The sequence below is a fragment of the Pungitius pungitius genome, chromosome 6, assembly GCF_949316345.1.
Source record: "Pungitius pungitius chromosome 6, fPunPun2.1, whole genome shotgun sequence".
Taxonomy (NCBI): Eukaryota; Metazoa; Chordata; class Actinopteri; order Perciformes; family Gasterosteidae; genus Pungitius; species Pungitius pungitius.
In genome coordinates this window covers 224123-241625 of record NC_084905.1, presented here as the reverse complement: position 1 = coordinate 241625, position 17503 = coordinate 224123, and the positions used below count along the sequence as shown (strand labels likewise).

Genomic DNA, 17503 nt, shown 5'->3' with positions numbered 1-17503 from the left:
TTATAATCAAGTCAAGACGTTGGATTAAAAGGCCTGTTTGTCCTTTTGAAGCTTAAATGAAGTGCTGAAATGAGCATTTAGTTGGAGTACATCATCTACAATAGAGGTGAGGTTGTTAAACAACACGTTTTAACTGGATTCTTTTTAATGTTAGCTGCTCTGTGGATTATCCACGGTATCTTTACCATTCAATGCCAACTGTGCACATAACAAAAACTCTCCTCTCATAAGTAGACAGCCATCGTAGACCAACCATACCTGCTTTTTTCAGGAGTTGATTAGTGTTCATGTTAAAACAATAGAATGTTTTATTAATGTTTTAATTAATGTTTTAATAAGACCTAGTTTAAAGAAAATACAGTTATCCAAAGCTGTGTTGATGAAGGTCCACAGGGGATCAACTGGGATGTCGACCTCCCTACTTACTACTCTATAATGAGAAGAATGGGCCCTGCTGCAGGATTAGTCTTCTTATATTAGGATTTAATACCCCTTTAACATTCAAACTTATCTGCTTAGCTGCCTCTTACTTTCATATTTCCTGGAATTACAATTACAATACCTCCTAAAATGCCTCCATATATACATCATCAACTTCTGACCTTCACTGCTGCAGTGTCACCTTCACATATGCAGCATCACATCCTCCACCCTCTCCACACTCGGCCTGTGCAGATAGAGTCTGACTTGTTTGGCCTCGTCCATCCGTCCGTGTGTCTGTCCCAGGATGGAGGAGTCCTTGTGTCTCTCTGCGCTACGGTCCCAGTTCTACTCTGTACCCGGAGGAGGCGCCTTCTCTCCTCTCCACCACTCTGCCCTCCACCTGCACATGCCTGGAGGCCGCTACCCAGGAGAACTGAACCACACAGCGGCGCTGGCTGAAAGGTAACACACACACACACACACACACACACTCTCTCTGTCTCTCTGGGCTGTGTAATCTCTCTCTGCAGGGAAGGCACAGGTTGCTGAGTGTGTGATATTTTTAGCACACACCCCACACGGTGCCTCTTATAGACTCATCACACATGCTGCCCTTCACACACACTGCAAACTCATGCATATACACACACTGAATGTCACTTTTACCCCCATTTCTTTCATGTTCTTTCTCAGTTTCACGATGCACATTGTTTTCCTTTTGTCATAATACGGGAGGGGAAATGTTTGTGTTTGAAATGGATGGTTATTATAGTCTGGTTCTGTAATGGCTCCTGCGTATCCTGTAGCTTTGTTTGTGTGATATTGATTGCTGCTGAATGCGTTCTGCTGTGTGTGCGTGTGTGTCCTTTTCCTGTGGATACCTATTAAGTGTTCATCTGCTCTTGCTCAGTCACGCTGTGTATGGATTATTTTCCTCATGGTAAGTGGAGAGAGTGTGGGAATATTTTTGTGTGTTTCTGTGTGTGTGTGTGTGTGTGTGTGTGTGTTTGGGCACAAAATGTTTGTGTGAGGTTCACCAGTGTCTGGTTAATATCTGCCTCATGTTGGGTGTTGCATCTCTCACCTTCTCCCCCTGTGTTTGTGTGTGTGTGTGTGTGTGTGTGTTTGCGTGTGTGTGTGTGTGTGTGTGTGCGTTCATACTTGTCAACCTCCCCCACAGGCTGCAGATGGAGAATGATCTCCGCCAGCGAGAGAGAGAGCAAGAGCGTGAACGAGAGAAAGAAAGGGAGCGTGAGGCCGGGCTGGAGCGGGAAAGGGAGAGAGAGAGAGAGAGAGAGAGGGAGGAGGAGCGGGAGAGAGAGCTGGACAGGCAGAAGGAGAGGCAGAGGGAGAGACAGCACCAGATGGTCAGAGCAGCCGAAAACCACTACCTGGCTGAGCTGCAGGCTCGGAGGGCTCCACCGGAGGACAGGGCCAGGCCAGGGGAGAGGCTGACCCCCAACAGACTGGGTACCAAAACACACACACTCATGCATGTGCGCACACATGCAGATGCACAAACACAGCCAGACACCCAGAGTGCTAGAAAGATCGCCATGTAATTCGGTATGGGCCCTGAAAAGAACAATTACTTATGACTGTCCTGTCCTCACATCTAATACAAGAGAGCTTCCAATTCTATCCAACACATATCACAATTTTGGGCAAATTTCAATTTAACTTTAAAGCTGCATTCCAGAAATGGTGTAACTCTTTGTCCAAAATGTCAAATCTGCGCAGATATCTTAAAATCTCAAACCAAGTCATTCTGAGAAATGTACATATCACTGTCGTGTCAGTGGGTCAGTGTGTGAACTATGCTACACTTGCTTTCTTTTGGTGCTTTTCTTTATATCAGATTCACATTCAATCTACAGTAAAGACAAGATGTATTTGTCATGGTCAGTAGTCGGTCCTGCTGCACATTAAACCTTGTTGTGTGAAGCTCTAACACCAAACCGCTGTACTTTGTTGGTTGACTTAGTCCACCAAAATGTTTTTGACACTGGAATAATGTGCCCTGAATTGTTACTGTACCTGATGCAGGTGTTTATGGTCGCAGCATCATCAGGGAGCGCGAGGCGACTTCCGTCTAATACAGAAAGATCCAACTACAGTTGTGAAAGCACGGAGCGATGAACTCAGTCAGATTAATTATACCACCCCATCCTGCCCGCTTCTTTAAATATTAATAGCTCTTTTCATCCAACTGGTCCAGCAGCATTCATTTAAAAATCCTTAGACTACTGTTTTTCGGCCCGATGTCATGAATATTGCAAAAAGTGCAATTGCAAAATATTGCTTTTAGTGCGAGTCCTTCCTCTCCCACATTTACGCCTGAAATATTGCACACTCTAATCTTTTAGGTATTTTTAAAGCTTACAAATAAGTTCATAAAGTGTGCATGCATTTAAACCCAATTAAATAAAGGAGTGAGCCCCCACAGAACATTGAATGTACATTTGAACTCTTAGTTATGTGTTTTTTTTGCGGATCCATCATCTTGTAGTGATGTCCACGTCTAAAATGAATTAATGGTTTCCAAACTCCTCTGTTTCTCCAGAAAAAAACAAGGACTCTGAGCACCCGTGTTTCCCAGCACACAAACCTCTGCCCCTGCAGCCGGGCCTTCAGCCCTCCAGGGGCTCCATCCCACACCCGGTGCCCAGCCTGCTGCCTTCTAACTTGGGGAAGCATCACGCTGCTTCTGGGGGGATCCATGGAGCTCTGGCAGCTGCCATGATGACTCAGAGGGCTAGTGAGGCGGCGTGGTTGACACGGCAACGAGGGCCAGGGAATGAGAGAGACGGCCCGCTGGAGATGGGCCTCAGGTCACCCGGGAAAGGGATGGAGCTGAAAAGAGACAGTCACAGGTGAAAAGTCCCAAATATTTATTTAAAAAACACAATTGTATTCTACAATGTCATTCAGTGCTGAATGAATCTAAATGGAATTTAAATGTTTTATTTCCCTAAACAGAACCCATTCCGTCCATCACAACTCCGGAAGCAAAGACTTAGCTCCTTGCCTCGGAGCTCCCCCTCCCCTCATCTCCCCTAAAGGTCCCCACCCTCCTGCCCCTTTGACCACACTGTGGAACCCGGCCTCCTTCGTTGACACCCCCTCCGACTCCCGCAGAAAACTGAACCCTCCGACACCCCCAACCCGGCCGCCTCCAGGACTGACCAGAGCCGACAGGCCCGCGGGGAGCTGGGGGGAGAAGCAGGAAGAAGGAGGCAGAAGGAGGACGGACGTCACGGAGAGGTACGGCTCAACCAGGGGAGCTAGTTTACAAGAAGCAAGTTCCTGGAACAAGGCAGACCAGGACAGAGCCATCCAGAGCCTCTATCACCGCCATCACATCAACAACCTCCACCACAGATCCACGGAGCCTCCGTCGGTTCCCCGCGCCGGCGCTGAACTGGTGGGGCGGTGTCGGGCCGCTTCTCCGCCTGCGGTAAGGGAGCGGCAGGGCAAGCGGCCCAGCAGCGAACTGGTGTACGACGAGGTTCTCCAGCAGCACCGTCGGCTGCTCAGCAAACTGGACCTGGAGGAGAAGAGGAGGAGGGAGGCCAGAGAGGGAGGTGAGCGGGATGATGACGCACCAAGAGGTGGAAAGAGGAGGGACTCTTTGGGCTGGTGGAAGAGATTCTCCACATTCTCCTGCATGCTGAAAGAAAAGCTCTCTCTCAACAGGTTATTACTACGAACTGGACGAGTCGTACGATGAGAGCGACGAGGAGGAGGTCAGAGCTCATCTGAGGAGAGTGACAGCACAGCCCGCGCTCAAACTCGACACATCCTCCGAGGTGCATAAACACATCAGATTGCCCATGTGAATACACTAAAGTGTTAGTTAGAGTGATACTCACCCGTACAAATGTCTCTCTTCCAAGAAAGTGGATTTTCTGGGCGCGTGTGGTCTGACCACGCTGGCCCATCGCGACCAGCTTCTGGCGAGGAAAAGGCGAAAGAGGAGGAGGATGATGAGGGAGCGCAGCCCCTCTCCGCCGGCCGCGCGAAGCAGGAGGAAGACCTCGTCACCTTCAACATCTGCAGCTCCCTTAACCACCCCGTACTCTGCAGAGCAGATGGACTGCACCCCAGAACTGCATGACAAAAAAGACTTCCTCCTTATGTTGGACCTGTCCCATGTCAGCCCACAGCAGAAGAGAGGTAACAGCATCCTGTTGGTGTCCCTGTGGAGGAAAAACGCACTCAGTTACACTCCGTTTTGTTGTTGACCGAGGCTGTAGGAATGAGAGTTAAGAAGCATCTTAGGGTAGATTTCACCCCGTTTCTGCTCAAATGTATGAATTTAGATGTTAAACTAATACTAATTGATCTAAAAACATCTGCACTGACCAATCTGCTCCTCTGAAAATGGCCGTGATATTTCCAGGTGAAAGTGGTATTAAATGTGCTATCTGTGGCTGTCTATTGTGTTATATTCTCAAGTCACCCATTTGCTGACCCTTTTCCGTCAATTACTTGTGCCAGTCAATATTTTAAGCAATATTTTTCAAATATGAGTGACATATGTTCTCATTCTGTCATTTCCTCTGTAGATAAGGAAAGGACGGAGGGGCTGCTGAGGGCCATTCAAAAGAAGACTGTGACATTAGACACACTCCGATATAACCCTTTACCTCCGTGCAGCAGTCCTCCTGCTAACGTAGCTGGTGAGACACATAGGCGCACACGCATGTATACGCCTATTTAACGCATAAAAACATCTCTCTAAGGAACTTTTATGAATTTATTTTCAGGTGACTCCTCATCGGCCTCTTTGCTGAGTCAATCAAATGGACATCAGTACCCAGACTCTCCCAGCCCCTCCCCTCCCTTCCTACACAAAACCAAACATCTCGCCCATAATGATGCATTCAAACCCTCCACGGACACCCACATGACCCGCAATCCACCACCTTTGAACCCCCATCCCGAAAAGGCTGAATTCACGGAGGCTCAGCCAAACAGGAAGCTCCCGGGCCTCCAGAACGGCGTCGCTTCCCCTCACAGAAAAGAATCCAACCCGGTGCAGAATGGACGGAATCGGCCCTGGGAGAGGTTCACACCGGAGGCTTTTGCTCAGCACTTCCACCAGGCCGTGCTGCAGTCCACACACAACACACTGCAGAACAAAGGTTAGCCTCTCTCTCCCTGATGGTGAACTTTAAAATAACAATGTTCTGCCACCTAGTGGTGTTTATGTGCAACATTCTCATGTTAGTAGTACCCACATTGTCTCTTCGGGAAGTACCAATCTTGGCTGAAAAAGACTGACTTGGCCTTTTTTGTCTCCCTCATGTCTTCTAAGGAGTGTCAAGCTGTGGCCCAGAGGCCGACCGCTCTTTGCCCCACAGCGTCTCTCAAATGAAAAATTCCACTCTTAGCCATGCCCCTCAGCATGGACAAATCAACGGCTATCACTTCCATCCCCTGGTAGCCGGCAGGGACACTCCAGGACCACGCGAAAACCTGTCTGATGAGGACGAGGAAGAGTCTGGTCAGGAGGAGGAAGGCGATGAGGTGGAGATGGAAGAAGCTCCAAGGAAGTGGCAGGGTATTGAAGCGATCTTTGAGGCCTACCACGAGTATGTGGATGGTGAGTCAGTTTAGTGCCTCTCTTTTCCTATCAATGGACTCCACTATTCCCCTTAGATAATTCATGTATTAGAATGAATGTAATTTCTCCTTGCTTGTGGTCTCTCTCCGTACAGAATGGAGTATAGAGAGGCATGTTCTTCACAGTCAGTGTAAAAGACTTGAAGCACAGAATTACAATTTGACCAGAACTGCCGAGCAGCTCACTCTCACCATGGGCGTAAGTATCTGAGAACATATCTGCAGGCACATGTTTCTACTTTCACCTTTTATTGGGTTTTTTTAATTGTTTTTACAGCCCTGGTTCTGTAATGAGACTTGTGTCTGCCCTTCATTTGCCAGGACCTGGTGAGTCAGAGACAGAAGGTGAGAGAGGAGAGGGAGAGACTTCAGGCCCAGCTCGAGCACTTCAGGAGGTGTTTGACACTACCTAACGTTCACTGGGGCAGGGGGCAAGTCAACGGCCACACGCCCAGGTGACCTCTGACACCAACAAACCAGTAACAAGACACACTGGAGCCAGATCCCTCTGCACTTGAAGAGCTTGGGGAGCCAACCCTTGTGTTGTGTGGCCATCGGTTTCCCGTCTGGTTCCACACTCCACTGATCACCTGCCAGGTTTGCCGTGGTGTCCGTAAACCGCGGGGATCATGTGCTCCAGGCGTCTGTGTCTCTCTCTGTCTGCCCATGGATTGTTATTGTTACTTTAGGGGTGAAACCGCGTCTTCTTCAAAACCCTTACCCGTCCCACTAGTCCCGAGCTTTAAGGATATTTTTGCATAAACTGTAGGGATTCACACTAATGCGTCTCTTGGCACACATCTGTAGCCTCTCTGGACAGCAATAAGAAGAGAGTAAGTGTGCAGGGGTCACTTGGTCTTACTCAAAGACGGAAGAACGAGTCAAGGAATCAACGCACACCTCAGGCCTTAAAGTTGCGGGGATGCACTTCAGGTGGAAATGGAGGAAACACTTGACCGTCCTCTGTGTGGTACAATACTGTAGTGTCTATTTAGCATTGGATCTGACAGTGGAAGCAGTGTGTGTGCGTGTAAAGCTTCCGCAGAGGATAGAACATCTAAAATATATTATCCATATAATGGTAAAATGGTATCAATGAAGTTTTTTGAGGTTTAATAAAAATTTCCATTGGTAATGTTACTTGTGATATACAAAGAATTTTGTATGTTTTAATGTTTTAACCATCTCTTGTGGGAAGCCATATGTTACGTTTGAACTGCTGCTGGTCAGAATAAGATAATTGAAGGATGTTAGGACAGTTGTTTTCAGAAATGTGATGTCAAATGTTTGAGGCATTGACCGAGATGCACAGAGGATGGAAGACTACATGGCTGAGGGTTTGTCTCTAACTATCATGATTAATTGCTCAGATGGTCAAACCTCGGTCTTTGCCCCTCCACATGCCTATAAATGTTGATAAAACTTGAAGAGAATAAAAGTGAAATCGTGATATTTTTAAGCATATCACAACATTCTTAATTATTGATTATTAATCACCCGAGCAAAACAATACTTTTAGACATATTGTCCGACCACATCATTGTTTTCACCATTCTACCGCGGATTTCTTCTTAAATTATTCTGGAAAAACTTTTGTGAAGGAAACAGAAAAACCCCAATTATTATTCAGTTAATTTTCAGGGCTGTCAAAACTAATATACAATACGTTGATATTGGTATATGAAAATAATTTAGAATTGTTTGTGTGTGACATAACATCTGAATGCTTATATCTCTCTATGGGTGACAAAAAATAAACCTCCTTTTCTCTTTTGATGAGATGCATTTGGTCAAACCTGATGCGAGAAATGCTACAAATCCATAACTTCTGCCCCTTTTCCTCTGAATGCTGAAGTACTGGGAGCTCAAACCAGTAGCTGTCATCAGATCACCTGACTTTCCTGCGTCACTTGTCCAGCTCCTTAAACTTGCTGTGAAATCCTGCGTTTTATTTTGAATCAGTTTTTATGTAATGTATTATTTGGACTGTAAAATTGTGATTAATTATTTATTAACATATATTGCTGTACATTCTGATGGAAATTTACATTAAAATATTTGTAAAATGTCTAATTGGTCATTGTCAATCTGTGGAAAGTTGTCACATCTGAAACATTTTAATTTCATATTATTTCCATGTTTTTCACTTGGTAAAAATGACAAATCTGTTAAATCCCAAAAAGGTGTTAAATCTGCATACACATGAAACCATTCAGTAAACTCTTATGTCAATGAGCATTTTCATCCTGGAAAAGAACACAGTGATCCAGATACAACAAACATTTACTTAAACATTCCATTTATTGAGGGTTTCCATCACATTTGTCACCCATTGGAATGAACATGGATGATCTTTGAGAACTGTACAACCACCACCAACTTCATTTACAGACATATTCAATATCAACACAAAGAAATAAGACTACCTAAAAGGTAAAACAATGCATCAAGAAGACTCAGGCAACAAATTTGAATTCCAAGTAGGAGAAAAGGGCAATGCTGCAAAAAGCTTTTTTATCACCATCATGGCACAAAACAAAGGCTGACTCTCATTGAAATGTCCAGAGGCCATGCACATGCTTCTGGATGACTATCAGCAGAAAGTTGTTTTCTGCAGAAACAACAAAAAAAAGAAGACAAAAGGGGGAATTCAAAAGTAAGTAAAACAGTACAGCCAAGTTACAGATGTCGACAATGATATTAAATATCTGTTCCAGTGGTCATCATTAGGTCAATACAATAAAACGCACATTCTGGACACTCACCTGGTGCAACCAAGATGTCGTGTTTCTTTGTCCTCATGCGTAGAAAGCAAATGTCATTCTGAGGGTCAACGTCCCTCACGGTGTGCCTGGCCTTCATGGTGAGGTGGCATAAAAGCGTTGCATATAAAACTGCGGTGGAGTTATCTAAAGTTGTTCTGATGGGAATACCTGGAAAGATCACACTTTAAAAAAATGTACAATAAAGGTAGAGTTGTAAAGTTGCAGAATACGCCTTTTAGCTTACCCTCTGTATTGACAACTATAGTTCCAATCACATCTTTATTGGCTTCGATCCTCTTCAGTGTTTCCTCAACTTGATCCTGAATTAAAGTAATGGAAAACATTTATCAAAACAGCCACTTTTGAAATATACATAACTAATAGTTAAGTTAGAAAAGTTTAACATTAGTTCACGTTAACTCTAGTTCATTCTAATTAAGAGGGAGCTAGAATAATTGATGTATTCTCAGTGTTCTCGGTTGTCTGATGTCAACGTTAAACAATGATAACTTCAACACGAAGAGACACATTGTCAAACACATTTAAGAAAAGACGGACAACTTACGTGCTCAGTCCCAGCCATTTTGTCTGTGAATGTGCGTGTGAGCGACCGGGTGAGAAAACGCTTCTGCTTCTTCTCCGCGTTTCTCTGTTGCCAAGAGAAACGGAAACGACGTCAGACTAAACCGGAAGTGTAGCCGTAGCCGTCATTGTGTAGAGGTGGGCTGTGAGCTGGTTGTCTTCACTGCGAAAATGCCGGAATTAGCAGTAGAAAATGTGGTCGTTCACCCCCTGGTATTGCTCAGCGTGGTTGATCACTTTAACAGGTCAGTGATTTCAGTGTGTTTGCTGTTCTTTTAACTAGTTGAATAGCCAAAAGTATAAAAGCGTAACGTAGCTGCTAAGCTAAGCTAATGTTAGCCTTGCTGAGTCAGAGCCCCGTTGAGAGTAAATGCACAAGCTAGTTAGGGTAAAGTTAGCTCAGTGATTTATGTCTAGTTCGTCAACTATTGTCAGAAAACCTTGTGTTTAGCTGTTGAGTTAATCAATAATAGTGGTCATATGTGCCTAATGTTGAGATTTGAATCCGCTGTTGCCCATTGTGACACACTGGGGATATCATTTTGTCATGTATTTGGTTAGCAATGGATGACATGAAGATGTGGGCATTAGCTTAGTCAAGCAACCTAATAGCTAACGACTTTGTCTGTATTTCTAATTCGAGACGTTCTCAAAAATATTTAGTGTATATATATTAATTCGAATGTATAATATTTGTTGATCTAACCTGGTTTTCCGTACATTTGACAATTCAATCCACAGGATAGGAAAGGTTGGCAACCAGAAACGAGTGGTTGGTGTCCTTCTCGGATCTTGGCATAAAAAAGTTCTTGACGTCTCAAATAGTTTTGCTGGTGAGTGACAGGAGGACAGCATGCTGAAGGCTTCAGAGATAAGGGTCCAGTACCAAACAGTATATCAAAGGAAGACAGAAACAGCTGAGATGACTTTCTTTGGTTATGTGTATTCTTCAATACTAAACTGATAATAGAGATGATATCATTTGCCTTTCGTAAAACCGTAGAAAGCAACCTCCAAAACCACAGAACACAATACAGTTTGAAAGTTTGACAAGTCTAAGTAACCGGGTCGTGAAATCAGTGAAGGGCCCTTAAGCTATTTCAATATGCTCATATGATATCGTTTTACATTAGAATTCTGCTTTACCCACTAATGCCCTTTATGAAGTGAAATATGGTCATTTCTAGCATTCTTTTCTAATTCATTGTCAATGTTCCTTTAGTGCCATTTGATGAGGATGACAGGGATGACTCTGTGTGGTTCCTGGATCATGACTACTTGGAGAACATGTATGGCATGTTCAAGAAAGTTAATGGTAATACACTACCTACATGATATGATTAGTGGTGACATCGTTTTATACTCATGAATAACTTTCGTTTCTGGTTTTCAGCCAGAGAAAGAATAGTCGGATGGTATCACACAGGACCCAAACTACATAAGAACGACATCGCCATCAATGAGCTCATCAAGCAGTACTGTACCAATTCAGTAAGCTATTGCTAAACTCCTCGCCCCTGCCAAATGTTGATTTGCTGTTGCATAACTTTGCTCTACTCATATTCACAGAGATGTCGTATAAGTCGCTCATGCATTTTAATTTCATCCTACCAGGTCTTAGTCATTATAGATGTGAAGCCCAAAGATCTCGGCCTACCCACAGAAGCATACATCTCTGTGGAGGAAATTCATGACGTGAGTAAATCTTGGTTTGTTAAGTGATTTGGAATGATAGCGGTTTTAATTTAAACTGACCACACTAAATTGGAAAGGCCTTTGGCGAATTATTTCATACAAAGTTCTCCCAGTTAAAGTTTAGCGTCTTTACTGCCGTGTTGTCTTCCTTTCATATCCGTTGGTTTTAAACATTTATTTTGTGGGTTTTTTATTAATTATGTGTAACACATTTTGGTGTATTTGACGATTTCTAGGATGGTACACCAACATCCAAGACATTTGAACATGTCACCAGTGAGATTGGAGCAGAGGAAGCCGAGGAAGTGGGTGTGGAGCACCTGCTCAGGTACAAATCAATCCTTCCATTTACTCACTTTGCTACGCTGTTAATTGTGTAATGTCACTGTACTACTGTACACTGTAACAACCTACGAAAAGGATCAACAAGTTACCACCTCGCCTCATTCATTCTCATTCCCATCCTATCCAGAGATATCAAGGACACCACAGTGGGAACTCTATCGCAACGGATCACAAATCAGGTCCACGGCCTGAAGGGTCTCAACTCCAAGCTGTTGGAAATCCGCTCCTACTTGGAGAGAGTGACGGCAGGAAAACTCCCCATCAACCACCAGATTATCTACCAGCTGCAGGATGTCTTTAATTTACTGCCAGATGTGAATCTACTGGTAAGTTGTTGTGTGTGTGTTGGTTGTTGTATTGCTTTAGACAAGGTTCTTAAATATTACATTTCCATCTTTGCAGGAGTTCACTAAAGCCTTCTACCTTAAGACCAACGACCAGATGCTGGTGGTCTACCTTGCCTCGCTCATACGCTCCGTGGTAGCTCTGCACAACCTGATCAACAACAAGATCTCCAACCGCGACGCAGAGAAAAAGGAAGGACAGGAGAAGGAAGAAGGCAAGAAAGAGAAGAAAGACGACAAAGAGAAAAAAGACGACAAGGACAAAGACAAGGACAAGGAGAAGGAGAAAGCTGATGGTGCCAAGAAAGATGAGAAGAAGAAAAAATGAGTGCTCCCTCGTTAAGGTCTTCTCTCAAATCATGCCATCTTCATCAGGATGGTGCTCTACTTTCTGGCCCCAATCACAGCTCTGTATGTGGGTCTCAGGCTAAAAGTAGGACTCTATATGGGGAATGGTGTCATTTGAGATTTGGCCCCGTGGTCCCAAGTGGCCCTCATAAAGACTGTTATTATCGGGCAGAGATGACAATGATGACGATGTATGCGTCTTTGGTGTTCTGAACTACGAAAACATTTTTATTCTGTTTTCATAGTTTCCATGCGCCAGGTGTTGGTACAACACTTGTCATTGATTTTTTTGTAATATGGGAAAAAAATGTTTTGTTTCTGTATCACTCATTAAATTGGGAACATATTAAAATGTGTGTTTGTGGTTTTCACTGAATGTTTATATACCTGTCTGTAAGAATATGCTCTGACAATGTAATGTATGTGTGACACTGTCGGCCAAATGATTATAAACTCTGTTATACAGATGAGATTATATAATATAATCTGTCCACGGTAGGTATAGCCATATTTATTCATATCAATATATATTTAAGTGCTACAAAAGAGAAGAAGCAGTTAGAATAAACCACTTTATTGGCATGACAGGATTGTAAACATGTGCTCGACGTAAACATCACGTTTAGAAGATGTTTAACCCTCGAAAGTTATTTGTGAAGAGCCGATCCCACCTGCTGATGAGGACCATGTGAAATAATTGAAAGCTCCACGACACCATGATGAATCCAATTCAGATGGTTGGGAAAAGAAAATCCTGTGGATGTACTTATAAATAGTGTCTATGGATCTATATATAAACGCACACTAGGAGCAGCAGTGCGTTCCGGAGAGGACACGCGGAACCGTCATCTGCTGTGTATTTAAAACTGCGTCATCTGCGCCTCCTCCGAACCCAGGACGGATCCCGCCCCGATGCCGCAGTAGTGGACTCATCACACCTCCAGCTTGCGTCGGGTTAAAGCAGATTATTGGGGAAGTAAAGCGTGTATTAGTCTGTGAGGACGCGGGCCCGGAGCATGACGTCTCAGACACGCCGCTGACATGGCCTCGTTTCTGCAGGTAAGGCTGCAAACTCGCGTCAGTGTGCTCGATCACCTGTTCGATTGCTTGCTGCCTTGTGCGCGTGCACCGGGCCGCGCTCTGGTTGGCGGCAGGTGTCTTTCCGCTCCATGTTTAAATGTTTCAACAACGAGCCATTTTAAGTGTGCGCGCGCATTAACAGGTGTGCTTTAAACGCGTCTGTGGCGCACGTTTGTTTTCCGGTGCCAACGAGTCAAAGAGCTTCTTCTTCTTCTTCCTCCAGATCGCCGATGACGATGAAGGCCACGAGCTGGACCTTTTTTGTGTTCCCCGACATTACGAAAATGATTTGGAACGGGTGATCATCCCGCACGGACTCATCATGGACAGGTAGACCAAAACGAGGCTCCCTGACCCTAACACACGCACACGCACACACACACACACACACACACACACACACACACACACACACACACACACACACACACACACCATGTCTGCAGAGAAATGATGATGGTTTCCTTCCATCTCTGATCCAGGACCGAGCGTCTGGCCCGAGACATAATCCGGGACATGGGCGGCCACCACATCGCAGCTCTGTGTGTGCTCAAAGGAGGCTACACGTTCTTCGCAGACCTGCTGGACCACATTCAAGTGCTGAATCAGAACTGTGACGAATCACTCCCCCTCACAGTGGATTTCATTCGGGTGAAGAGCTACTGCGTGAGCTGCCTTCTTTTCCTCATTTTAAATCCTTGTGTAATGTGAGGTGTGTGTAATGTGTGTAATGTGAGGTGTGTGTAATGTGAGGTGTGTGTGCGCTTTATGGGGTGAAGAATGCAAATGTTCTTCAGTCAGAAATGGGCCACATTATTCAATGTGTGTTCTGGATGCATGCGGAGATGTTGACGAATGTAATTTAGGTTTGTGGCAAGGAATTTTTCTTTTTTTTTTTTCTTCCTTGTGACAAATGTTGTCTTCTCTTAGAATGACAGGTCAACCAACAGTGTGAAAGTGATCGGGGGGGAGGAGCTGTCCAAGCTCTCAGGAAAGGTTGGTCCACCCGAGTGAGGCAGGCAGAAGTTCTTCAAACACACCGTCTCATCTGCTTAATTAGCTCTTCTTTCATTTGTTTTTCTACAGAATGTTCTGATAGTCGAGGTAAGTGATTCAAAGGAAATCTCTGACCCAACATTTGATGAAACGCCCCGGTCCGTTGTACACGACTGGTGTAAACGACATGTTTCCTGATTTAAAGTAATGCTTTGCTCCGTTTACGCCTCTTACTTTATGTGACGGCTCTTCTTGTGTCCTGCGTTATCCAAAGGACGTCGTAGAGACGGGAAGGACAATGGAGACGCTACTTTCCCTGCTGAGTGAATGCAAACCCAAGATGGTTAAAGTTGTGAGGTGAGGCACGGTTTTAGGTCCAGTTTACAGTCCAAGCGGGCTGAACAATAGACCTCCACTGTGACTGCTGGTACTGTCCGAGAGAGCGTGACCAGAATAGTGCTCTCGGCCAATGGTTGCGCTCCCTTAGGACTGCATTAGAGATGTGCTGTGACGGAGGGAGCAGCTTAACAGTTAATCTGAGGCACAAATTTAACTGCACTGTGGTCTAAATCTATTCTTAGCTGGTTTCAAAACGGGAAATGCATCGAAACGATGTGTTTGATGCTTTAATAAAAATAGTTCTCTGTGATTGATCCACTGTTTGTGTAGAGTTGTTTAGTTTGCCTTGGTGTTGGCCCTTGATTTGAATGATTGAATTGATTGAATAACAATTCTTCACAAATTCTCAAATGAGTAAAAAACTCAATTTACACACTGACTCGGAACCAGATGGTTCCTCTTCCTGCTGAGGTCCAAGTGCCCCTTACCTAGGCTTTTCTAGAACCCATTTTTGACGTTGAGTGAAAATATGACACTACTGTCTAAAGATGCATCTTTTATAAACACTGACTAATAGACAGAAAATCCCCTCTTGGCCTCTGACACTCGGTCCATGCACATTGAATAAGAGCCACACAAAGGAGCGTGCTCATGTATTTGTTTGTTAAAGGTGCCGATAAGGGAATCAATCCGTGTCATTTGTCACTGTTAAAAGCTGCACTGAAGATGTTTGCTGACAACTGCTCGTTCTGTTTTGGCCCGGTTCTTCTCTTTGGAAGCTTTAATAGTTTGTTTGTGATTGCAGCCTTCTGGTGAAGCGGACCCCGAGGAGCTCAGGGTACAGACCAGACTGTGAGTGCCTCTTCAATCCCTTCACACCAAGCTACAATGTTATCAATTTCACGTGTGCCCGTCTCTTTGAATGGCTGCCAAAGCGCCGTCTTCCGAGCCGGATCAAGTGATTTCCAGAAAACGAACTCCAAATGTAGACGAGGGTCTCTGTTCAACCAATGCCCCATAACCCTCTACTCACGCTGTCTCTGATTATGTAAGGCTTTTAGGCTTGAGTTGGGTAATCTCTTTAAGATTGTCCTTCATGGACAGCTGTTACTGAAAGCGCTTTGACTGCCCACCACACATTAGAGTGCGATCTTCCATAGAGGGTCAAAGGGCAACGTCTAATCGTTCAGAGAGCTTCACATGACCGTAAATGCATCTCTTTTTACAGCAGCCTGACTGTTTAACTTCCGCTGCGCTTTTCTTTCTTTTTCTTTACATGACTTGCAGTGTCTGTCTGTTTTTTCTAGACATTGGTTTTGAGGTGCCAGATGCTTTTCTGGTGGGCTACGCTTTGGACTACAATGAGCACTTCAGGGATCTCAGTGTAAGTTTTCTGCATTTGATCACTTCAGATGACGATAAGTATCGACGTTATGAGAACAGACACCTTGTGATACGATAACGTCTACAATAATGTTCAATTCCATGATGTAAATCAGTCAAATATCACTGCTTACACAAAGAAAAAGCTTTTCCTATTTAATAACCCTGTTCAACCACTATCAGCCATTATATAAATATTTTGCCAGTGTGATTTCTTCCAAGGTTTTTAAAAGTTGACATTTCAAAAGAGGACCAGACCTTGGTTTCCTCGTCGGTAGCTACAGCAGAAATGCTGTACACAATTTTAAACAGAATATCTGGCAATGCACCAAGCTTGAATTCATTTGTTTATTTATTTATTTGCAGCACATCTGTATACTGAATGATCAAGCCAAGGAGAAATACAAAGTATGAGGGGACGACTCAAATCAAGACTTGGACTGTGATGCCCCTCCTTAACCGTGCAGTGTTTTGAATTTTATTTAATTTTGTACAGATTTGTACATGTGACAGCTGGTTTATAAATAAGCTGAACACCCAATTTATCCTCTAATGAATACATGAAATCGCACGTTTTATGAATATTTTGGTTGTTATTGACTTATTTTTCCAGTACATTGCAGAGGTAAACAAAATATTGTCTTATTTGTTTAATTAGGGCCGGGACTTTAGTGCGTTAATTAAGATTAATTAATTACACAAAAAATAACCCATTAAACATTTTTACACTTATTTTTTGCACCGCGGAACGTTTCTCACTGGATGAGTTTCGGGGGGACCGATTATACTGGAGCACCAACTAGCGTCCATGACTTCAGACAACAACAAACCACAGTGAACATGAACGAAGAAGCTGACGAGACCGTGTCGGGTGGCCCCGTGAATGGGAAATCTTCTTATAATAAACACACGGATGGAAGCGTCGATAAGAGCGTGGTTGTGTGCAAGCTGTGCAACAAGGAATTCACATCGAGCCTCAAGTATCACCTCAACGCAACACAATTAGCAGCTAGCGTGGACGTACAAGGACCCACACCCAACCCACGCTGCACCAGATGACTGGTTTAAGGACCAGGGTAACTAAGTCCACGTCTGAAAAAATAACCAATGTTCTGAATGTACTTGAAAGTATTGGTCTACTTAAAAAACCTAGTTTACAGAAGGTCTACTTACCTATAGGCTACCTGAATTTCTGAAAGTAATATATTTCTAAATATGCTATTTCTACACTTGTCTGCTGGAATTGGTTGAACAAAAATAAAAATCCATGTGAAAAAAATTACTTCTCACTGTTCTCAGGTCAAATATTTATGCAATTAAAATGTGATTAATTTTGATTAATTAATTACAAAGCCTCTAATTAATTAGATTAATATTTTTAATCGAGTCCCGGCCCTAGTTTAAATCAAACATTGTTCTGTGAGCTATTAGTCAAATGTTGTGTTTACACTTGGAATGCGGATATATCCTCTCATGTGCCATGGATTTCGCATTATGCCATAAAATATATTTCATTTGTGACGTTTTCATCGAGGACATGTAAAAAAACAATATAAATTTCCTTCAATCTCTGAA

The 17503-nt window shown here is 43.8% G+C and overlaps 4 protein-coding genes across 7 annotated transcripts in view; 3 read left to right on the top strand and 1 right to left on the bottom strand.

Moving 5' to 3' along the window:
- Positions 1–8119, top strand: part of LOC119195712 (genetic suppressor element 1-like) — a 35064-nt gene extending 26945 nt beyond the window's left edge. For all 4 annotated transcript variants that reach the window (XM_037450872.2, XM_037450874.2, XM_037450875.2 and 1 more), the window contains exons 6-16: positions 727–885; positions 1604–1893; positions 2987–3296; positions 3403–4007; positions 4120–4232; positions 4320–4599; positions 4992–5105; positions 5193–5570; positions 5744–6031; positions 6147–6250; positions 6373–8119. In XM_037450872.2, the coding sequence (XP_037306769.2) occupies positions 727–885; positions 1604–1893; positions 2987–3296; positions 3403–4007; positions 4120–4232; positions 4320–4599; positions 4992–5105; positions 5193–5570; positions 5744–6031; positions 6147–6250; positions 6373–6510 (2779 nt within the window). In that variant the 3' untranslated portion in view covers positions 6511–8119. The remainder of the gene's footprint in view (positions 1–726; positions 886–1603; positions 1894–2986; positions 3297–3402; positions 4008–4119; positions 4233–4319; positions 4600–4991; positions 5106–5192; positions 5571–5743; positions 6032–6146; positions 6251–6372) is intronic.
- A 99-nt stretch (positions 8120–8218) lies between these two features.
- Positions 8219–10123, bottom strand: LOC119195715 (dynein light chain roadblock-type 2-like). Its single transcript, XM_037450878.2, has 5 exons — positions 10105–10123; positions 9382–9465; positions 9061–9136; positions 8817–8984; positions 8219–8662 (listed from the first exon to the last, which is right to left on the bottom strand). Exons 2-5 carry the CDS (start codon positions 9397–9399, stop codon positions 8601–8603), a joined length of 324 nt encoding a protein of 107 aa, XP_037306775.2. The 5' UTR covers positions 9400–9465; positions 10105–10123; the 3' UTR covers positions 8219–8600.
- On the top strand, positions 9446–12844 carry psmd7 (proteasome 26S subunit, non-ATPase 7). Its single transcript, XM_037450876.2, has 8 exons — positions 9446–9643; positions 10140–10231; positions 10621–10713; positions 10792–10889; positions 11013–11093; positions 11330–11421; positions 11566–11764; positions 11841–12844. Exons 1-8 carry the CDS (start codon positions 9570–9572, stop codon positions 12108–12110), a joined length of 999 nt encoding a protein of 332 aa, XP_037306773.1. The 5' UTR covers positions 9446–9569; the 3' UTR covers positions 12111–12844.
- Positions 12845–12947: 103 nt separating this feature from the next.
- hprt1l (hypoxanthine phosphoribosyltransferase 1, like) lies at positions 12948–17503 on the top strand. Its single transcript, XM_037450877.2, has 9 exons — positions 12948–13189; positions 13434–13540; positions 13693–13876; positions 14141–14206; positions 14297–14314; positions 14481–14563; positions 15351–15397; positions 15853–15929; positions 16295–17503. Exons 1-9 carry the CDS (start codon positions 13172–13174, stop codon positions 16340–16342), a joined length of 648 nt encoding a protein of 215 aa, XP_037306774.2. The 5' UTR covers positions 12948–13171; the 3' UTR covers positions 16343–17503.

Coding starts and splice junctions, on each gene's coding strand:
- LOC119195715 (XM_037450878.2), bottom strand. Junction 8,985..9,060: donor TATAGTTGTCAATACAGAGG/GTAAGCTAAAAG, acceptor TGATCTTTCCAG/GTATTCCCATCAGAACAACT. Junction 8,663..8,816: donor CGACATCTTGGTTGCACCAG/GTGAGTGTCCAG, acceptor TTGTTTCTGCAG/AAAACAACTTTCTGCTGATA.
- psmd7 (XM_037450876.2), top strand. CDS start 9,570: ATGCCGGAATTAGCAGTAGAAAATGTGGTCGTTCACCCCCTGGTATTG. Junction 10,232..10,620: donor CGTCTCAAATAGTTTTGCTG/GTGAGTGACAGG, acceptor ATGTTCCTTTAG/TGCCATTTGATGAGGATGAC. Junction 11,094..11,329: donor CTGTGGAGGAAATTCATGAC/GTGAGTAAATCT, acceptor GACGATTTCTAG/GATGGTACACCAACATCCAA.
- hprt1l (XM_037450877.2), top strand. Junction 13,877..14,140: donor TTCGGGTGAAGAGCTACTGC/GTGAGCTGCCTT, acceptor GTCTTCTCTTAG/AATGACAGGTCAACCAACAG. Junction 14,564..15,350: donor AAGATGGTTAAAGTTGTGAG/GTGAGGCACGGT, acceptor TTGTGATTGCAG/CCTTCTGGTGAAGCGGACCC.